Raw genomic sequence first — 24,242 nt, forward strand, 5'->3', positions numbered from 1 at the left:
AATTTGGGCACATGCAGAGACCACAAAATTTGTGCCCAGTTGGTTCTGCATAAGCAGCAACAGCTCCATCTTGGTGTCATACAGGACATGCTGGGGTGCACCAGGAGTGACTAGAACTTTCCAAAGACAGACCATTCATGATAAGTCCTAGATATGCTGGTACAACCAAGAAGGCTCAGTTATCAAAGTATGAGTCTCCAGTATCCTTGGCAAAGTATAAGTCTCCAGTATCCTTGTCAAAGTATAAGTCTCCATACCCTCAAGGCAAAAGAAAGCAACACATATATGGAGCAAAGCCAAATTAATGGCACTATTTTGACTTTTGAGTTGTGCATCATAAATATTTAGTGTAAGTCATGCTACCGACAACGACATTATGACAATGCCCTGATCTAGGTTATTTTATGCCAACCTTGAAGTTTTCAGGTTTGCCAGGGTTATAACTCTCTTTGTGACTTCTAGCTGTCCCCCAAAATGTATAATGAAGGAGAACCATCCCACAACAGGTTTTTCAGGACTGTTTTCATTTGTCACAAGGCAATCTAATTAGAATAGAAATTATCCTGAAAGAGTGTGTGTATATGTGTGTTTGTGTGCTTCTGAGATACTGATGACTATTTCAATATACAGGCCCTTGGGGAAAGAGAAATTAATAATAATAAATAAGAAAATAACTAATTGGTTAATCCTTTATCAATCAATAAATAAAATATTTATAAAGAAATAAGGGAGAACACTTACCTTAACATTTTGCCTGCTTATTCATATATTTTCTACCTGACTTGGAGACACTCACATAGCATAAGTATCACTCTTGCATGATCCCTCTAATAGTAAACTGCCTGTTGATAACTTCTCTGACCTTTTCCACACCCTCATATATAGTTTTATGTATTGCTACTGTGTAGGCAAACTTAGGTGGCAAAGTGCACATAATCAAATGTGGAGAAAACACTAAGTGGTAGGTAAGCATATATGTTGTGCTGAATGTGAAAACAAGAGAACAATAGAAGTACAAGACAATCAAGTTACGTACAGAAGCATCTGTTGTGAGATCAATATATTCAGCATTTAGTAGAAGCATTAAAAGAACAAGCACTGCAGGTCACAGAATATTTTCCCTAATTTCATTAATTTCCTTTAATCGCTAAATCAACAAAGGCAAACAGTAACAAACATTCTGATCTAAATGGTCCATATATCTTTAAATGGATAGTACAATCAGAAAATGTGAGATTGTTGTCCCCACCCAAAAGACAACTTACTCCTTACTCCTTGAATTATCCTTAATTTAAAAAAAAGAGTACATCTCTTCAAATAGACTATGGCTGTTAATGACATCCAATCCATCAAAGAGAGTGAGACATGTCTTCATCTCACCTCACCAGTCCTTAATTGTTGGTCCATGTATAAGATATTGGGTTTTGGCTGCGACACAGCCAATCAGGGAGTTTGTGCATCATATAGTAAGTGGAGGAATGAAGGTGGTTAACTGTCTTAAATTAGGCATGTCATGGATTGTGCTCTTCTCTATGGTAAAGGATTTAAAGTGCTGGGCCTAGAGTGCTCACCAAAACACATTCCCTTACACTCATGTCTGTAAATTGTGCATGTTATATTCAAATATATGGATTGTTTCTTCTGGAGATAATGCTGAGAGTGATGACTACAGGCTGAGTGTATTGAATAAACCTGTCAAGAACCATTCAGAATGAAAAGGATGCCTGTATGCATATTTGTTTGAAGGAATCACTGTGAATGGAGGGAAGTTGTGATGTGACTGCCAGACATAGGGCTGATGGCTTCTTGCAGCTTCTGTTAATTTATGTTCTTGTGAAGTGATAAATCACTTAAGATGCTCATCATCATGTGTAATCATGCAGCACAAAGCCATGGATAGCAGATAACTTCAGAAAAATGTTTGCAAATAAGATGGTTGTGACTCCAGCATACTCAGACATTAACAAATGTTTGTGTTCATGCCTGTTAGTTTCATGTGGCACTGAATGGATGGCTGAATGGTAATTACTCAGTATGATCAGTTTGGTGCCAATAGATATCATATCAGACTGCTTGCAGTAAATGATATCTGATAGGTTTACAATTCACTACATGTGATGTCACAGTTTATAAGAGCCTCCATAAAGTTGAAGTCTACACTCAAATAAATAACATGCAAAACCTACACTCTGAAGCTTAAATAACTCACACAGCACCATAAGAATATGATAAGGACAGTTCTAATCTGAACATGAAAAACCCATGTGGAAATCAACATGTCACAACAATACAACTAAAACTACATACCGTAAATATTATGTCATACTTATGCTAAAGTAACATACAGTTCCCCAAAGAAGCCTTCAAAAGCATATCCAACAGCTCTCTTCTTGAGTCCTCCACCTCTACACACAAGCTCACACTCTTAGAAAAACTTCATCACATACACTTACAACAAATACTACCAAGATAAATGAGACTATATTTTTGACACTACCTAGCATTCATGTACTACCAGACAAGATTACAATTAGCCTATGTAATGTAATACCATCATCTTTTCTGGTGGTATCCATTCTTGCACTGGCGACTCTACCCAGTATATCTCAATGTCATTTGTCCTGTCACCTGTGCTAATACTCTTTCTCCTCCTAGCTCTTAACTTTATATATATAAGGACCTTATCCATTCATGTATGGAGCATTGCCCCTACATATAGTGAGGTTCAACTAAAAGGCAACCCTCTTAAATAGGGTGGAGCCAAAAACTTTTTGCCTATGCTTCCTCCTCCCTAACAGACTGCCTTGATTTTATAACTCACTACTACAGTGTTACATACATCTCTTAATATCATCAACCATTACTTCCATGGCTACTGCTCTTCTGAAATTGCTGACCGCATGTCTTCACACCCAGCCCACAGTCTTGCTGCACAAGACAAATCTCATCCCTGTCCTGTCCACCTTTCTAATGCAATAGTTAACCAGTATTTTCACTCTTTCATCCTTTTTATGGGTAAACTCTGGAATTCTCCTCCTGTTTCTGTATTTCCTCCTGCCTAAGACATGAACTATTTATTTTCATAAGAATGAAGTAAATCAACATTTTCTCTGAATTATGGGCTCATGCACTTGAAAGCAGATGGCTTTTCACTGATGTAGCATTCTGCCACAGCTGCTGCTGCTGCCACCACAACAGCTACATACTCACACCAAAAACACATCTCGAATGAATACTGACTTGCTTGAAGCATTCATGAAATTTATTTATTTATATAAATAAATTTACCTTTATACAATAATGAATGTACATGATCTATGAGAGATTTTGTGAATGGATATTTGTAGCTGGTGTCCTCAATGTAAATGTACAGTATGGCTTGGCAATATCAGGTGATGATGCTTCTGTTCCACTGCTTGGCCACTGTAATCCTGGGCACTTGGCTGGGTTTAATGATTAAAAATTATTGCAATATAAGTTGTTTGAGGCAGGTTTGCTGTGCTGTGGGAAAGAGCAGTGATGGTGGTGGTGGTGCAAAACCACACACCATCAGCAATACATGCTTAGCTCTGTGTAAAGTGCAGGCACTTCCAGCAAACTCTTCACTGCATGCACAAGAAATGTAGACACTAGTGTGGTTGCTATGTGTATACAAAGTGCGTGAGGTACCCAGCTGTTGGTGTTTTGGTCATCCACAAAACTGCTTTTTACCTATACTTATTAATACAAATTGTTAGTTGGAAGCACAGATTTGCTCTCATAACAACTCTAGTGGTGAGTTAGTCATCCTTTGTCACCCAAGTCTAGAGGAAATTCAAGGGAGCTCTCAGAGATTGCTTTCTTTTCTAGTAATATAAAAATTATGTTATCCATTAGATAACATAGAAAACAATTAGCACTCCAGCAAGGTGGAGGATGAAAGGGAAACAAATCTAGCCCACAGGTCCTAGGCATAGTTTGTGTTATGGACATGAGGAGCGTAAGAGAGTGGTGTTTAAACTTGTGTGTGTGTGTGTGTGTGTGTGTGTGTGTGTGTGTGTGTGTGTGTGTGTGTGTGTGTGTGTGTGTGTGTGTGTGTGTGTGTGTGTGTGTGTGTGTGTGTGAAACTAAGGTGAATGTGGAAAAAAGTAAGGTAATTGTTTTTAGAGAGGTTTTATGAGGCTGAGGTGCATGACTTTAAGATACCTTATAAAGTAAGTCTGCCAGTTGTTGGAAGGTGTGAGGTGGTCATAGGAGAAGAAAGAAAAAGGAGGTGAATGAGTTTTAAGTATCCATCTCACTAACACACACACACACACACACACACACACACACACACACACACACACACACACACACACACACACACACACACACTTGTGCACTGTTATAAAGGATTACATAACATGACCAATGAATTTTTTGCCATTCCAGGTATGCAAAAATTGAAGATTTATAACAGCAGACCTGTCATTAAATATCTCTATTCATCTGAAATGATGCAGGATGCTATTCCCACAGTATCCTGCTGAATGAGATTCTACTGTATAACAATGATTATGAAATGTATTAAAGGAGACAGAGGCAAATTATCTATGTCCTCCTATGGTCTGATATGATGAAAGATGAGAAGACATCATCAAGAATGAGTCAGGAGTTAGTGTGCTTAGTTTAGATGATGTGGGGTGATGTGGATGCACTGTTAGGGGTACAGAACATGTAAAATAAGGTCTCCAGTATGGAGGAGAAAGATGATAGTGATCACACATTACCTCTCTTAATCGATAATGTTAGGATCACAAAATCACATTCCTTAGGAAATTCGACCCAATGAACATAATCATTCATTTCAACACGCAAGCCAAACCATATGATGGCATCTCTGAGAGCTAACCAACTCCACGATAGCTAACAGGGGATTCCCATATGGTGACCACTCTAACTTTGATGATATTGCAGGAAAATGGAAAGAGGTATATGAATCATTGAGAAAGCAAAAGCCACCACAATATTGCAGAAAAAACGCACATGTCAGTGGAAAACATGAAGGGCGGTAGCACAGCCAACACGATAGTGCACATAGCTTGACAAAAGGAGACGAATAAAGAGGAAGGAAAGCTCCTACACACCAACTTAAACCAGGAAACCAAACTTCAAACCTGAGGCCAGCAACAGATTTGGAGCTATCCATGAATACAAGGATAGAACTCGCATGCTGGGAAGTATGGTCAAGGAAATAGAGCCAAGCGACACCCTCTGGAACAGCAACCTTGCTATCTGGAAAATAATGGCAAAACTGTACCTTCATTAAGTTCTATGATTTATCAGACAGTACCATTCTGTACCTGAAATACTGAGTTACTACTAACATACATGTTATCATAACACAAATAAGAAAGCATAAGGATACCAACAGAAAAACTACAAGATTTAGCATAGCAATAACAAGGTCATCACAGATGAAAAGTGTAAATAAAGAAAACCAAATGTTATGGGAAAAAATAAATGATACAATAAAACTATTAGAAAACTAAGAAAATGAAAAACTACAAGGAAAATAAATCTACTGTTCAAGGCAAAGGCAGTCACTTCTCAACTCTAGAAAAGTAATATTGCTCACTATTAGAAGGAGGTTAAAGGATCATTCACCTACTTCAAAATATTAATGGGATCCTAAAGCTTTTGATGCGTGAACAGTACACAGGTGGGGGGATTTACTCAGTCATGATATCAAGCACTCAAAACAAAGTGAAGTGCTGATAATCACGAGTTTGTGACCATTTCAAAAGTATGAAAAGGTGGACAGTGAGCAAGAGATCGTACAATACACAATGTGATTAATGACTACTTTATCATATTAACATGTCAAAAGAATCCCACCTGCTTTGGCAACAAAGAGACACTACTAAGGGGAAGTCATGCAAGGAAATGAAAAATTTGAATTCCTGAGAGTCTTGGATGGCAAAATGACATCAAACGTCTTGGTGATACTAACCCAGTGACTGAGCTTTCTGAGTCTGATCCATCACTTTGTTTTGGTCAATTTCTTTCTCTTGCACTTTAATCCTACTTTAGGAAAAATACTCAAAAGATATGACTATAACAAAAGATACTTTTGTTTTTTTATTCTCTCTCTCTCACTTCCTTCTTATTCTGTCATCTTAGTGTACAGGCAATCTTTTACCCATTTAATATATTCATGTAATCTGAACATACAAATTTCTTTTTACCCATTTATCATTCTACACTTTTTTTTTTTTTTTGCCATATCTGACAAAGTACATATTGTCTTCCTTATTCAACATGGAAGTTCAGAAGCAGCACTGTAATCATGAAGTACATTAAAAAATGTACAGTCTTACACACACACACACACACACACACACACACACACACACACACACACACACACACACACACACACACAGTGGGGCTTGGCTGTCAGCCATCCCAATGGAATGCCTCAGCCTCCTCCTATCCAACAAAGCGGTCTGAGTTGGCGTAGCATTAAGGCTGGGCACCCACATCCAGCAACCTCATCGCTGCTGCTGCGGGGCCACGACAGACACTTTAGGCCACCACAGCCTCTCCTGCCCTCAAAACCCTGGCCATCTGCCTCGCCAAGCGGCCCTCAACAATTTGATTTACCAGGCCTTGGCCACAGCTGGCATGGTAGCCATCCTCGAGCCGCAAGGTTTGGACTGAGGAGATGGGTGCCAACCAGGTGGCATCACAGTCTTCCCTTTCAGACAAGGCAGAATGCTGATGTGGGACACCATGTGCGTCAACACATATGCCAGCACTCACCTCCTTGACTGTGCCTCTGTCGCTGGCACTGCCACCCGAGTGGCTGAGGAGTGCAAACATCAGCATTATGTGGCCCTCGCACTACAATATGAATTCACGCCTCTCATCGTGGAGACAAGCAGGGTGTTGGGCCCAGCCTTCAATGACCTGCTGCAGGACATCAGCAGGCGCATCAGCCAGCGCAGCGGAGAGCCCCACGAGACAGCCTGGCTATGACAACATATCAGCCTTGCCATGGTGCATGGTAACGCAGCAGCGATCTGTGGGCCCTGGGACAGCAATGGATGGCCTTAGCCGCACCTCACACAGCACTCGCACGGAGAGAAAACACACACACACACACACACACACACACACACACACACACACACACACACACACACACACACACACACACCCCTTGAAACTATTTCGGAACCATGGATCGAGAGGAGGCAAAAGTGTGGTGCATCCCATCAAGATAGTGACCTCCAGTGCCAGAGAAGACCACAGGGTGGAGAAGAGGGAATACAAACACTCTGAAGTTCCACATGTGTGGTATAGTGTTCCCACCCTCCTCTTATTTAATGTGACGTCTTTGGCCAACAAGATGGACAAGCTGATTGTGACGGTGAGTTCTACTTCTGCAGACATTGTGGTGGTTACTGAGGCGTGGCAGATTGTTCCTGAGGTGTGCACGATGCAGGACTACCAGCTCTACCATCACCTCAGGACAGGACGCGGGGGTGGGGGGGGGGGGAATGGCCGTTTTCTGGCGCTCTGCCCTCAGCCCCTCACACCTCCCTGTCAATATTCCTGCTGGAGTAGAGGCCCTGTGGGTGAGAGTTATGCCCCCCTGCCATCCCAGCAACACAGCCTCCATCATCATGTGTGTAGTAAAACCAACCCCCATGAGCCACCACAGCACAGTTACTCACCACTCACATCATTGACACTGCTGATGCCCTGAGGGTGAGGTATCTTGCCACCAAGCTAGTCATCTGTGGGGACTTTAACAGATTAGATATCAGCAATATCCTACACCAGCTACACCTCACCCAGGTTGTGGACTTCCCCACCCACCAGCAAGCCACCATCAACCTTACATTGACAGACCTGGGCCAGCAGTACTCACCCCCCAAGCCGCTGCCTCTCATGGGACGGAGCACCCACCTCTCCATACTGTGGACACCTACACCCACCACCTCGACCACCCGGTCAGCTGTCACCAGGACCCACCGCCCTCATGCCTGACTCAGCCATGAGGGAGTTTGGGCAGTGGGTGACACAACACCCATGGACCGAGGTGCTGGATGTGGAGGACGTCCACTTAAAATGGCACAATTACATTGCCACCACCACAGAAGCCTTCCACCGCTACTTCCCAGCCAAGAACGTCACAGTGCACCCATCTGATGCCCCCTGGACGACGCCCCGCATTAAAAGACTCATGCGTCAGTGGACCTGGGTGTTCCACTCCTGCCCAGTCCTATACAGGAAACTAAGAAACAGAGTGATCAGGGAGATTAAGGCTGCCAAGGCAAGCTATTACCTGAACAAGATACACCACCTCAAGCTGGCCAACAACAGACAGTGGTATGCTAAGATCAAAGCTTTGTGTGGCCTACAAAAGCACACTTCATCTCTTCCTTGCACCTCACACTTTCCTGCTAATCTCGTGGCTCAGGAGATGAAAGATCATTTTGCAGCTATCTGTCAGACGTTTCCTCCCCTCCACACCATTCTGCTTCCTGCCTATCTTCCTGCTCCCTCCCCTCCCCTCATTGTCCAGGCGATGGATGTTTTTAAGAGAATACTTAAATTTAAACCAAGATCCACCACACCTACTGACCTTCCCATAAAAATTTACAAGGAGTTTGCTGTAGAGCTAGCAACACTGCTATGCTCCATAATAAACGCCTCTCTCTCCCAACACTTTTGCCCTGCGGACTGGAAGACATCTTATGTCACCCCCATCCCCAAAACTTCCAGTCCACAGTCACTCAATGACCTCAGGCCAGTCTCTATCACCCCCATCCCTAGCCTTATTTGTGAAGATTTTGTGTATGACTGGGCCTACACCAAAATTTATAATACCGTGGATATCAGACAGTTTGGAAATATTAAAGCCACCTCCACCTTCCATTACCTGACCAGCTTCCTTGAATTCATCCACAGCCAACTGAAGAAGCAAAACACCTCTCTAGCTGTTGCTTTTGAAGACTTCAAAAAAGCCTTTGAGGTCTCTCTCCTAACCTGGTAGCATGGCTAGCTGACTTCCTCACAGGGAGGCGTCAGGCCATTCACTATCAGGGCTGTTTCTAATTTCCAACAGCTGACATGTGGGGTCCCCCAGGGGACCAAGATGGGTCCACTATGCTTCCTCCTCCTCATTAATGATGCCCTTACTGACACCCCCCATCGCTGGAAGTATGTGGACGACTGCACCGTGGGCGTCCCAGTCTCCAACAAGAACCTGGACTACTCGCCATTGCAAACAATTCTGGAGCGGCTGCAGACGTGGATGGAGGAGAGCAGGATGACCATCAACCACAGCAAAACTGTGGTGATGCATTTCTGTACCTCCTCTGTACCAGTGCCCCCTCCCCAGCTCACAGTGCACCCTCACCCCCTCCAGGTGGTCCGATGTGCCAAGCTTCTCGGAGTCACAGTGGACGACCAGCTGACCTGAAAGCAGCACATCGCCAGCACCATAAGATCCGCTACCTACAGGCTGTACATGCTGTGCAGACTCAGGTCGCTGGGGATGCTGACAAATGAGTTAAGGGGGGATGTACCTCACCTTCATCCTTCCCAAACTCATGTATGCCTCCCCAGCATGGTCCTCCTCCCTCACACACACTCAACAGCTACAGCTGGAGAGTGTGCAGAAAAGGGCATGCAGGGTCATCCACATCCTGCCCTACACCACTATGATGAAGCCCTGACCACCCTGAGTCTGTCCAGACTATCCACCAGGCACCGAGAGGCTCTGTAGAAGTTTGGAACAGGACTGCTGCATCATCCATGTCTCAGACACATGCTACCGCCTGACGCACCTCACCCAGTCCATGCCACCAGACACCACAACAAGATAACGCCCCTAAGGGTGCCGCGCACATACCGGTACAGACTCAGCGCGATTGCCACCATGGTGCGAACCATCAATCAATAGTATTTTCCTTCTAGATTAGACTTAGCTTTAGGATTAATGTTAAGTATTTCCCTACCCGCTCTGTACATTTTCAGTTTGTTAACTGCCTGAATAATAAACCGTTTATTATTGTTATTATTATTATTATTATTATTATTATTATTATTATTATTATTATTATTATTATCATTATTATTATCACACACACACACACACACACACACACACTGGTTGTACATCACAGCAGTCTGCAGAAAGGCAGGACAGCTGCTGTCACATTTGGTGATGCCTGATTATTATAATAATAAAGAATGGTGGAGACAAAAACACACACACACATACACACACACACACACACACACACACACACACACACACACACACACACACACACACACACACACACACACACACAGTCATTAGCTCAGGAGCATATCACCTATATCTCTTATGGTGTTTTAAATCCCTAGATGTTCCTCCTTCTTAAATGCATTACTACATTATACACAGTCTTTATCAAAACTAACTTAAGCTTCCTGTTACTAACTAACACACAGGAGGACTCCCTCAAACATCAAAATAAGGGCTCTTAAAATATTCCTAGGCTCAAACTTCTTGGCATACAACAATGTCCTCTGGCCCTTCTGGGACATTTTCAAAACTCTTACAGAATAAAAATGCCTGCAAGAGCTTCAAGCCAACCCTGACACCCTGCCATAATCAGAGACATGAGAGTTGTCCTAAAGTTCTTATTTCAAGGTGGCTTACTGTATTTATTGCAGATGTAGACCATTTTTACAATAAGGGAATACATGATGACACTGTATTCCCTGCATATTGTGAAAGAAAATTAAGAGACAGAGCAAAGGGACTGGGAATCCTCTCCCCTGTATTTCATTCGCACACTGAGACAAGATATCTTGCCTTGGCTACCTCTCTTTAATGAAGACACTCAGCCTGGTGTATATATAGATAGTAAAAACACAATACAACAACTAACAAAGCACAGTAAGCATTATAGGTATAGTCAGGCTTATCTATAAAACATGCATGCACCAACAGACATTCCCAGAGTTCGGCAAAGGGTATTGGTCAAGGACAATGATGGTGATGGACAAGGAGAAAGTTACTAGCATAACAAAGAGCTTATGCCTCCATCTGTATGGGTTCATGTATCACTTTCTTTCCCCTTTCCTGGCAGGAGCCTTTACAGTAGGTAATGTCTTTGTACTCCCAGCAAACCACAGGTGGGAACCCACTACAATAAACATGACGTACCAACGATGCAACAACAGCCTATTCTAAGCAAAAAATGTTACAGGTATTCACAATCAATGCAGTATGGTTTGATAAGGATTAGTTCTCTTCCCCATTGGGAATGGAGCTTAAGAGGGAATATTTGTGGGAGCAACTGTGCCCTTGTTTGTATGAGTATGAGTGTGTGTGTGTGTGTGTGTGTGTGTGTGTGTGTGTGTGTGTGTGTGTGTGTGTGTGTGTGTGTGTGTGTGTGTGTGTTTTGGTATATGCTACTTTGTCTCACCTACTTCCTTTTGGGGATGATGTCAGCTTGATATAGACATAAATAGATCTTTGTGTGAAGAGAGTGCTAGTTCCATGTATTTGGCTGCCTTGATAAGAGATAATGGTTGTACAGATTATTTTTTTCACTTTTAAAAGTTATTTCCAACATTGACACAAAAGGTTGACTGGAGAGTTATCTGTTGGGTTCTGCCCCATTATGGCTAATCAAAAAATTAAGTAGCTTTTTCTTTTTCTCTCAAATCCAAACACAAGTCATCTGGTTGTTTGGACAGAGGCATATTCTATATACTATATAAAATATACAAACAATTATTGTACCATAATTGCTTGATAAATGTTTTTCATTTAAGAGTAAGATCATTACCATGCAATGTTTTCTTTGAAGCCTTTGCATAAAAGCAAAAGCAATTCTAAGTAAACTTTCTATGGTATCAAAAGAAACTAAATCTAAATTCATTACTGTTTGAAATGATATTCTCATATATATATAAAAAAAAAAAAAAAACCCTCTCTAGGAAAACTTACACTGAGCTACTGTCAGTCATATGTTAATGATTTAGTCTGTTATACTGTTCTTTTATAAGCACAAGTATTATGCAATTAAAAAATCATAACAACACTGCTTGTAACTATTGTTAGCTATTAGGAAGAACTACAATGATTTCCAAACACTGTTTTTTCATTAATTTTTTTGTAACAAAATCTAGAAGATATTGCACATTCACATGCAATAATCTATCAAGTGAGTTTAATTTAAGACTTCAGTTTAAATGGAGCCATCAATGAACTCATGTTTGGGCACAAGTGCTGGTGACACCAGTCCATATGTATTCCAAGGCATCGTCACAGCACCTACATCAAACTGGGATACCATGTTCAGTAAAGTAAAATCCTCTCATCTGGGCTTAAAATGAGGGGAAGATTCCTGCAAAAAATGCACAGCATTATCCATATTTATTATACTGATACTATATTTTCTCTACACTGGGGGTCACTCTCCACTATCATGAAATAAATGCCCATAAACACAACAGGCAACTTTCAACTAATCGTTTCCAGCATCTATTGAAGATCTATCCTTAAGTCCTTATGAATACAACTAATAAAATTACAACAGGACTGATATGATGTTAGACTTGATCATTTAATTTCAGTACTTAAACACTTACCTAACTGTAGCTTAAGACCAAATATGCTAAAATTCCTGACAGAGTGAGAAGAAATTAAAATAAAAACCACACTTCCTTATTCATTATATATATATATATATATATATATATATATATATATATATATATATATATATATATATATATATATATATATATATATGAGAGAGAGAGAGAGGGAAGGGGGGGGGGGGCACATGTGTATTAGCTTACCGGAAATAGACATTTTCCCGTGGAGGCTGAGGCAGGCGCGAAACCTTCATGGGAAGACCAGGATGGGCTGACTTGTGATGTCTTGTTATGGGTTTGTGACGTCCTTTTTCATTACAGTAGCTGCACTTGTACTCAGCACGATACAGTTGCTCAAACACCCCACGAGGTAGTTTCTTGATCTTTACATCCCTCTCTGGGTGTATCTATGGAAAAAAGTCAAACTTTTTTTTAAAACAAGTCCATTTAAGGTTACAGAATATCCTTTACAACTATGCAATTTAAGTGACTTTTAGACTGAATTTACAATGAAATGGTCTATACATTAATATAAAGGTATTAAAAAAGGTAAATATTTAGTATATGAACTTGTATACAAAGCATTAAGGCTGTAGTCTGAAGCTGAGCCCCTGACAAGGAACACTGAAAACTGGAGCACAAAAACATGCATACAAGATAAAGCAATACATAAAATTGTCTTTAAAACTTCTGGATGAGTACATGAAGGAAACAGTAATTGCCATAATGATTAATACTGAATAAGAATATACTGAAATCTTATGATCCTCTCACAAGAAATATATGAAAAAAAGTACAAGTAAAAAGAACATTTAAAAAGAACACTAGAAAAGAAATAAAATAAATAAATATGTATGAGATTACACACACTTTTTACTTTTCAATACTAAGTTGGTATGTAACTTACCTTGTTTACATGCGCCTTCAGTTCCTGAAGCTTGTCACTGCTCTTTTTACATAACCCACATTTGTAGATCATGTCTTCAGTTTCACCTCCTGCACCTGGCTGTACTTCAGATTCCTTTCCTATTAATTCAGAGATGTCCATTATTTCCTCTTCTTCAGTATCTAAACTTCTCCTTGTTGATGATGTATCCTTTAGGCCTTCTCTTTGTCTTGATGGCACTACTTTGGAGCTCTCTGAGCTACTTGTGATGTCAGAACACGAGGCAACAGATGACGTAACGCCAGCATCTTCCTCAGCATCCATGTCACTTGTACAAACATTGCTCTCACCATCTGTCACATCTTGAGTTAAATCTTTGTCTAGTGTTGTGCTGGTGACAACCTGGTTAGAAACTTCTCCTGAGTGTCTTAATACCAAATCAAATTTAAAATCTAACAGAGGATGATTTTGAATCCAGTGATCCATAGCCTGTGCAAGTGATATGCTTTCAATAACACAATGTATGCATTTGTAAATGTGAACTTCTGTGAACACTCTGTCTTTTTCTTCTCTTCTCACTTGGTAAGGAAGATCCCTATGCTGTTTCTTCATATGCTCCTCCATACCAACTTTGGTTGACTGTTGATTACAATGACAGCAGGTGTAAGTGGGCTCAGAGCCTGCATTACTAGATGTGGGTGGTTGCAAATTCTTTGATAATTCACTAGGGACGAATGATGATTTTGTGAAAGATTTCTTAGCTTTGGCTTTACCAGGTTTAGTGTCTAATGCTAATTTTGCTGCTGGTCTACCTTTGGAGGGTAATATTACTTCACTGCCTTCAGAGTAACTGACATCAGTTTGTTCCTTCACAAGACCTTCTTCTGTTTTGCTATACACCATGTGAACAATGTTCGGTTTCTGTGACAAATGCTTCCACTTATGATGACGTAAGGCATCTACATTGCTGTTGAATCGTCCTTTGCAGTACATACACATGAACAAACGTGTCTCTTTGTGCTTAGTGCGCTTGTGATGATTCAAACCTGAAGGAGTAGTTGTAGTAAATGGACAAAATTTACAACTATAAGTCTTTACCACTGAAGATTGTGAATCTTCTAAAGGATCTATTTCTAAAGCAACCTCTCCTTCGCATGTTTCTTCACTCATGTCTTCTAAACACTGAAGATTCACACCACTTGATTCTAAAGTTGTAGTGAGGGAACTTTCCACAGTAGGTAAAGCAATGCCTTCCTGCTTTTGATTCTCTCTACTTTTTTCTAGGATTTTGCTTTCTTCAGAGACACTATCTCTCTGAACTTTGACTCGTTGTGATACGTCCAACACCTCACTCTGTAGCTTGGGATGCTTGGCAATACTGTGTTGCTTCACTGCATCTTCACTGTTGCTCGCAAATGGACAGTAATGACATTTGAACCTAAAAGAAGAAAATAAGATAAATAAGGATGGAATGCAGTTATCATCCTTTCTTCTTAAACATTGTATTAACTGGATTAGTGAAGAGCAATTATTTGGTATTGTACCATTAAGGCTATATTACATAATGAGAATAAAACACAAAATCTAGTGCAAAGCAAAAATTATTTTTTTACTTCCTTCAACTTGGATTTCTAATGGATCACAGTCCAAAAAATAAACAACAATTCTTAAGAATCTCAAACAATAAGGAAGAGGATGAGCAGACCTGGCTTGATGCATGGCTGTCGTATGGCTTTTGAGTCCAGCAGCTGAGCGGCACTCAGACCCACATGTATCACAGATGAAACGACCACGCTCACTGCCAGAGTCATGCAGAACAATTCCACCTTGCTCCTGAGCTGCCTCACCTGCAGGATTAGAGCACACAGAAGGTGGGGAAAGATAAATACACTTGTTTCATATTTGGGAAACATTTATCTATGTATCTATATACCAGGCCAGCAATCCCACATGGAGTGGCCCAGACAAAGCACCACACACTCATATACACACACATCATTCACACTTTTGGCCCTGTTGGCCCCTGGTGGAAACAGATAGTCTCATGGACTGTCCTACTATATAAAAGGAAGTTGGGCATAGTACAGCTGACCACATACTTCCAGCAAGGTCTGACAGCATACACTGGTTTACCCCTGCCCCTTCATAATGAGACTGTTCCTTAGTTACTCCACACCTACTCTAATTCTAGGACCATAGCAGATTCTTTAGCTAGAGACATATGAGAAATGTTACACTGCATTTTCAAATACAGTAAACTATTCAGTATAACCTGATAATAATTTTCTTGCAATATCGAACACACAGCTCATAATCTAAATATGCTGATCATAATCTAAATAAAGTCATCAACAACAGCAAAATTAAGGAGCCCTCAATCTAAGAACAGTACTTACAAAGAAAACCACCCACTTGACAAGGAATGGGATGAAAAAGGCTAATTTTCCTTAAAACATTATTTATCCTAATACCCAGTACACCAACACAAATAAATACAAAGAAAACCACCCACTTGACAAGGAATGAGAGCTGGCACTTGAAGACCGTCTTGATGAAATGGCTGATTTTCCTGGGGACGTCTGATATTGTCCAGTTTGGGATGGAGACTCAAATGATGGATCTGTGTCACCCTTCTCTTGCCATTTCTTTATAAGATTCTTCTGATGGTTAATGACCTGTTCAACCTGAAATGTAATAATGGAAGAAATCAGAATGTCTTTTCAATCAGCAGTGTGTGCAAAAGCAACTTGGTTTTGCATATAATAAAATACATCTGCTGTAGGATACAAACTGGATAATACAAACTGGCTTGACAAAGAGTATATCAAACTTGCTGAATTTATCCTATTTAATAAGGAAAACAAGGGAAAAAAGAAAAAGTTCAAAGCTTACTGACCCAGCCTTCCTTTTCTTCTTCAACAGGCAGTTCAAGGTAACACTCTGAGGTAAATGGTGCATGATGCATCTTGGTGTAATGGCGCTGCAAACTGGGCAAGAGGGCATTATTTAGCCCACACTCTACACACTGATACCTGCAGAAGTGATTACTATGAGTAACACTGATTCTGGAGAAGAGCAGGCAAGTGACCACACCCAATGCAGAAGACTGGCATTGGTTGGGAAGAGCTACCCTGTGATTTCCCTCCAGTGTGAGCTCATGGCTGCATCTATTTACTTATGTGTATACCAGGCTGGCAATCCCACACAGGGTGGTTCAAACAAAGTACCACACACATCATTCACACTCTTAGCCCCTTCAGCCCCTGGTGGAAAGAGACAGTCTTATGACCACTGTACAACATGGCATGACTACATATATCCCCAAATTCTGTGAACCTGTAGATTTTTAATTTACCTGTCATAAGATGCTTCCCGGCACAGGTGAGAGCGGAAGGTGGACACACAAGTGGTTCTGAACGATCCACACTTTGGGCACACAAACTCCCCCTTGTCAGGTTTCCCTGTGCCCATCTGTTTGAACCAATTCTAGAAAGGAAAACAGGGATCATCAAAAATTTTCAGTTTATTTCTATATCCATGAGACAGCAGAGGTTTAGTAATTTATCAGTATTTTTGTATTCCAACACACTACAAGGGAAGTATAAATGAAGCCTTTCATTGCTTTTCAGTGATGTAGGCACAGTATTCCTTTTGTGGAGACAGCACACATACATAATTAGTATTTTTTAGCTATTTAACCAAAATTGTTTATTCTTTTGCTGGTTCATTTTGTTACTTTTTTTTGTCACTTCTTTCTTTGTTATTTTATCTAATTTTCAGCTTCTCTTCTTTGTCTGTCACTTAAACTCTGCACCATGTACATAGAAAACATTCAAACTGTATAATACTGATCAAACAGGAAGCATGAAAATAAAACATACTTAACATAACACCATGTATTAATTACGTCCTTTCTGAGATTTTAAACAATCTTATGCTTAGTTTCAATGCACTTCTTCTAATTCTTAATATTCTTCTGGACTGCCCTCTTTTGGGACTGCCACCTGCAGTGTCTCTGGCCTGAGCCCTTCTTACAAAAAAAAAAAGTTCCTGCTGCTATACACACATTAGAAATGTGGTGTATGCTTAAATCAGACAGGAAGATTGCCTGCACACACCAGTAATGGCAGCAATGTCCCTGATGGAGCTCCAACAGTCTTCAAGCACAAGTCACTGAACTGAATTGTTTCCGCATTTTCAGAGGCTGAGCTTGCGGAAGGTTGCCCTGACCTCACCATCTTGTTCTGCTGCTCTTGTGTCCATACAAGTTGAAACACATTGCACAACTTGTCACCTCATTGCCATACACAAACTGAATGATGTCAAAGATTTCTGTTGCAAATTTGCTGTTTGATGCAGAATTTGATGCTCACTCTCTGCTTTAGCTTGTTGTTTATTGTGCAACTGAGGACAGCCTATTTATTGAACCTAAGCTGCTTTTTTTGTGCTCAGAAAATACAGTATTCATGTGGCTTCTCAACATAAAGGCCTGGATTGCACTGGATTACCTTTGATGTATGTCACACACACACACACACACACACACACACACACACACACACACACACACACAGCATAAAAATGAGAAAAATAAGTGAATAATTATATAATAAGGAAGGAAGAAGACAGCTGGTAAGGAGGAAAAGGAGAGAAGGAGGGAGAGGAGGATCATGTGTGTGAAAGTATATACACACACACACACACACACACACACACACACACACACACACACACACACACACACACACACACACACACACACACACACACACACACACATGCATGCATTCTTTTTCTCTTTATGCAGATGGGGAATAACATAGGATAGGGTGGAGGGGGGGAGGGGAGGGGATAGGAAAAAAGAGAGAGAGAGAGAGAGAGAGAGAGAGAGAGAGAGAGAGAGAGAGAGAGAGAGAGAGAGAGAGAGAGAGAGAGAGAGAGAGAGAGAGAGAGAGAGAGAGAGAGAGAGAGAGAGAGAGAGAGAGAGAGAGCAAAGAGGACAAGGAAAAGACCAGGAGAGGGAGGAGGAGAATGTAAGGGAGTAGGTGACTTCCTCCTCACTTTGGACTGGGGATGAAGCAGCAATGTGTCAGATGAGGGGACATGATTGGTAGGAACAGCAATAAGGGAGCAGCAAATAAGGAGTCACAAAGCTTCTAAGGTAATACAATGTCCTGATAAAGCTAAGGTGAAATCAATGATCATTCAGCTACAAGCCCAACAAGATATAAATATAATGCCGACATTAGCAGCAATGTATATTGTATGAACACTTCATGACGCCGATCCACATGTCACAGTATACAATAGGGCAAACACTGGCTGGAATTACAAAAGCATGCTTCTACTTCCAACTGATAAAAATCAATTGTCATGGTCAACATGCTAACCATTTGTGAATACAAAAAATGATCATGCAGCTCATTCCACTTGATTAGCACTTCTCTGATCACTCAACTAGCTGGTATAAGTAAAATATTGTTTAGTTACTTTTTTTTTTATTTCCATTCCCATTATCCTTCCTTTCCTTATACATCATACAAACCCTACTCTTCCTAGTTCTTCTTTATGTTCATTCTTACATAGTAAGATGTTTAAATCTATAAGGTTATTTATACACACAACCTGGTACTCAGGTTTTACTGTGTATTGGCATTCAAAGGCAACTGATCAGGTGGTCTGCTTGAGCAATGTACAGATTACAAGCCTCTTAAGTATTGAACAAGTATTGAAACATCATGCAATAACAAATCAACTATTTCATGCAAGACTACATGATCTATATGAGAGCAGGGTCATGGCATCAACATGAGATTCAGTCAATACCTTTTTAGTTTCTGGGTCATCATCAATTAAGATTCCCCGAATGTGACGGATGCGTTCAGGATCATTGCGCTTCCAGAGCGGCTCGTGCATGTGCTGTGCATCTCCGTGATTTAGAGGCTCAATGTCTTCTGAGTCTAAACGATAATACATACAAAGTACCTGTGAAAAAAGGAGAATTACACAGGTGCAAATGTGCACTGCAGAAAATCACATAACTACATGATATATAAGCAAAGAATACATGGTAAAATACATTTTTTTTAATAACACAGCAACACCTCTACACTGTAGCACAGACCTCTCAAGGAAACTGTCCACACAATATCTACTCATACACACATGCACAAGAAAAGGACTGCTAAACTTGCATCACCTCATACACACATGAGAGCTGCATTGCTAGGATTCTGCTCCCACTAGATACTGATATCATGTTTCCTCAACATGGATGTGTACCTATTCTTTGCTAAGTGTGTGCAGCTATCCCATGTCATGTACTGGATGTGCTGCTGGGTGCATGAAGCAAATGATGGCACAAAAAGTTGTCTACATAATATAATTTACTTTATAAGTAGTGTCTGCAGAGAGAGAGAGAGAGAGAGAGAGAGAGAGAGAGAGAGAGAGAGAGAGAGAGAGAGAGAGAGAGAGAGAGAGAGAGAGAGAGAGAGAGAGAGAGAGAGAGAGAGAGAGAGAGAGAGAGAGAGAGAGAGAGAGAGAGAGAGTCTTCTCTAGTGTACAGCAGTGCAAAATTCTGTTACCCAAGAGATAACTTGTTGAACCTAAAAAGCTGCAAAACATGCAAGAACACAATTCTAGAAACTGGATGTGGTTTTACAATATTTTTTTAAGCTAAGGACTAAACTTTTACTGCATTTCTACCCCAATAATGATGTATTTGGAAATGTTTAGAAGTCATTTGAGCAAAAATATCTGTACTGTAATTAAAAACTTAAATGGAAAAGAGCATATGAAGGAACAGGACAAGTCAAGGCCAAATCAAATCTTACAGTTTACACAGAACACATGCACACTTAATTTGCTGTCAATTAAAATCTGGGGCATACTAAATAAAACTTACCCGAAACTGCTGAGTTGGATGTTTGGCAGCAAAGTGAGCATCAAAACTTGATCTGACTGAAGATCTGACACTGCAATATCCACATTTGAACTGACTCCTGATAGAATGTTTCAAGCTCGTATGGTTGAGCATCTCTTGCTGCGTCACAGAACTAAACTTGCACAGTCCACATTGCCACTGTGCTTCCTGAAGTGCTGGTTGAGGGATATTCCCAATAGGTTCCTGTAGGCGAAAATTGAGCACTGATACACACACAATACAAAACCATGAGAAGTAATTCATAATCTTTAGAAATATGTATCATGTCTTCTTGGTACAGATGTGTATAATTACTTCCCAAATTGTTGCTATTGTTAGCTGGATCTATCCAGCTATGCATGATCCTTACTGCTACATCTCATCTCCAACGTTTGTCACATAATAAGTATAAAATAGAAACATAACAATGCCTAATATAGTAACATAATGATCATGAGTATTTGTCTCAATAAGAGGATTTTGCTCTCAGTATTCACAAGCCCAAAATCATAATATTTACACACCATCATTTCACAGTTACTTATTCCTATAATACCAGGAGTGCTCTGTCAGTCTTTCTGTACATCTGTTTGCTTGGTATTATCACAATGTTTATGAGGAATTGGTGGATAAAACAAACACCATTCAACATAGGATTGTTGAAGACAAATGCCAAAAATAACTAAAGGTAAAACCTTGTGACTGTCAGAAATTATCATGAAAAATCTACTGGAGAGCAGCCTAGCTTAGTCCTTTGTGCTGGAACCAAGATCTCATAGCTTTAAGTGCCTGTGTGCTCTTGCTCACTCCCACAGCCAGCCCAAATGGTGCCACTGACCTCACCTCCCTTGAATATGAACATTTAAGGAGCTAAGTCTGCTATCAGCACTGCTTTTACCACCACCACTATTAGCAGCCTCATCTCCATCACAAATACTATCATCACCACCACTACTTCTGTAAGCACCACCACTCTACTATTATCAATACTTTAGCAGCAAATCAGAGTCTGACTGAATCCTATAGGCAATGGTTGCTGCATCTCTTTGCATCTTTATCATGAAATATAAGGTCAGTGCTGTATGCCATCACTTTGCACATATGGTCCTAATACCTTTAAATAAAGTGGTTAACTGAACTATGGCATTTATACCCACCACAATAGTATTAGATAATTTAATGGTGTTATAGCTCAGTTCTTACATCAGTCCTGTATTGCAACAAGGTGCACCCCCATTAACTCCATATGACATGAAGCTAATAACACCACAATTGCCAAGCCCTCAATGTCCCATATTCCACCATTTCCCAGACTGTACAAAAGCATAAGAGGAAAGGATAACACACATGCAGGAAACTGAAGGTAGTGAAGCAAACTGACAATGGAAAAACATGATGGGTGGCTGCCTTATTCAGTATCAACAATTCAACATTGTTTTCAGTAATAATTCATTTGGGTTTGTCAATGTGCATTTGTTATTCATTATAGCAATAAGAAGCCAACAACAAAGAGCACACACACACACACACACACACACACACACACACACACACACACACATACTTCACCCACACCATGCTTATGCCATTGACAATCACTTTGTGTGAAGGCAGCCAGACACAAATTGTTCTTGAAGGAAAAATTGTGGTTGGGCTTTGGATGCTAGTTAAATAAATGCATGTCACAATGCCCTTTTTTATACATATATGAAACAGAATTCAGTAAAAGATCCCTATATGGGAACTTTTGTCTATAAATAAGTTATGCCTTCAATGAACCACCCTTATCTCAAATGATTCATTGCAGTGATGGGTTATTATACATATCTAAGCAGAACAACACATCTTAAAGAAAGGGAAAGCAACGAGTACTGTATTTGGCTGTAGATGACACACTTACAAATAATGTATCACAAAAGATATTTTTAAAAGATGTGTTACATCAAAGGACATGAAAGGTAAGGTAAACTTTATTTTTTTCTGGAAAAGGTGTGTCTTCTACAGCACCAAATATGATAAATGTATATATGATCTTAGTGATTATGGAAAAAAGACTGTACAGTTACCAACATATATCAAAATAACTTCAGGTAAGTGTTACTTATATCAGAAAAAAGAAAATCATTCCATGCTGTAAGTCATGCAGAGTGGCCTGAGTTCCTAATAAATTTTGACCACAAAAAAAAGTAATGGACACTGTCACTGTACATTTACACCTTAAAGCATCAGAAAGTAGCTGTGTCAAGTACCTTGTGTGGGCGACTGCTGAAATGTCCTGGCTTCTGTCAGCAGAATTGTTGGGCGCAAAGCTAAGTTGATCAACTACATCAAGTTTCCACAGCCAGCAGGTCTTCATCATGCACTGAAGTTCTTATTAGCACACACACCAACAACACTAACACAGTGAGTTGGTGGGGCACACACCCATGTCACATCACCAATAAAAGATTTTGATCCTTTTCCACCAAAAAAATTTTAACTTTACATTTTAGTCCATTTGTGGTTTTGATTTGTGAGATAAGTGCTGTTGCCCAACAGTCCCTCCTGCCCCTCCCACTGATCCTTACATTCCCATACCATCATTTTCCAGTGTGTCTCATCCTACATGATTAATTACATTGTCCCTTACTTCATTTCAGAGAAAGATCATACTTTGGTCTTGAATGTGAAAACCTTGTTTACTTTTCTGGCTAATTCCCTAATTTTTTAGATGAAAATTTTAGAAACACATTCATAAATTTTGGAGCATAACTTTATTTGAATCATCTAGCAGCCATTCTACTTTTACTGAGTCTTCATTGCATAGAAACTAATCCAGGTTGTAAAGAAGTATGCTGTAAAGGTGGAAAAATTTTATGAGCAAGCCTGTCAAAGGTTAAGTCTACTTGTCAATCCTCAATCTAAGAGACTGATTTGTATTTATTTATTTATTTATTTATTTTATTTATTTTTTTTTTTGCTATAAACATGAAAATTTGTTGAAAGCAATGAAATGCTTATTTTCTGAATTACCTCTTTTGATAGAGTGAGTTATCCAAGCTCCTCTTATGCCCTTTTGTTGTTATGTATTTCATTTTGCTGGTATGTTCTCTGATTTCATAATGCATCAGCTGCCAACTTTTCTGATGGACTGCTCACTTCTTTCTTTTTTCCCTAATAATGGCACTTTTGTATATCTTGATATTCTTCTTCCTGGGAAGTAGAATACACAGATAACTGGTTCTTTGGAAAATGTAATGTCCTGAGCCACAGAGGAAGTGTGACAGGCAGGTGGTTGTCCCCTGTCCTCAAAATGTGCCACAACAAGAACTTTCTTTATTTTATTCTATTTTTTTTATATTTTTTATTTTATTTATTATTTTTTAAGTCTTGATACCTTTATACTATGCACTTACTGACTATTTAGACATTTTGCACATCCTCATTTTGTACAAAATAGGTGTATAAATACAGGTAAGATGTGACCATCAGCCTCCCTTTCCTCTCAGAGGTAAAAGCTCCTCTGACCTCAAGTGACTCAGCCAAGCTGGTCAGTCACATAATAGATAGCCAAAATGCTATGTTTTATATGCATGCCTATTTTTAATCAAATTAAATTGTTATTTTTTTCCCATTTAAATGTGTATTTTCAGTGTTCCAACTGTCATGTTAATAAAATATTTATTATTATTGTTATTATTATTATCAAGTTATGTTTGCAAGCATTTCATCAAAACTTCACAAGGCAAGAGTCCAGGCTTAGGAGTTGCATTTCAGACCATAAAATCCAGAAATCTACACTTTGAAATGAGTTTG

At 39.9% G+C, this 24,242-nt stretch overlaps 1 protein-coding gene across 4 annotated transcripts in view; it reads right to left on the reverse strand.

Moving 5' to 3' along the window:
- LOC135107363 (uncharacterized) overlaps nucleotides 1–24,242 on the reverse strand; it is a 61,089-nt gene that overhangs the window by 1,794 nt on the left and 35,053 nt on the right. For 2 of the 4 annotated variants that reach the window (XM_064017116.1, XM_064017115.1), the window contains 8 exons: nucleotides 20,430–20,651; nucleotides 19,352–19,510; nucleotides 16,881–17,011; nucleotides 16,422–16,557; nucleotides 16,038–16,209; nucleotides 15,231–15,372; nucleotides 13,547–14,963; nucleotides 12,844–13,046 (listed from right to left, as the gene is read on the reverse strand). In XM_064017116.1, the coding sequence (XP_063873186.1) occupies nucleotides 12,844–13,046; nucleotides 13,547–14,963; nucleotides 15,231–15,372; nucleotides 16,038–16,209; nucleotides 16,422–16,557; nucleotides 16,881–17,011; nucleotides 19,352–19,510; nucleotides 20,430–20,651 (2,582 nt within the window). Of the gene's footprint in view, nucleotides 1–5,172; nucleotides 5,257–12,843; nucleotides 13,047–13,546; nucleotides 14,964–15,230; nucleotides 15,373–16,037; nucleotides 16,210–16,421; nucleotides 16,558–16,880; nucleotides 17,012–19,351; nucleotides 19,511–20,429; nucleotides 20,652–24,242 lie in introns of those variants that run through there. The other 2 variants (XM_064017118.1, XM_064017117.1) reach the window with 2 other exon arrangements.

The sequence above is a fragment of the Scylla paramamosain genome, chromosome 15 (assembly GCF_035594125.1).
Source record: "Scylla paramamosain isolate STU-SP2022 chromosome 15, ASM3559412v1, whole genome shotgun sequence".
Lineage (NCBI taxonomy): Eukaryota > Metazoa > Arthropoda > Malacostraca > Decapoda > Portunidae > Scylla > Scylla paramamosain.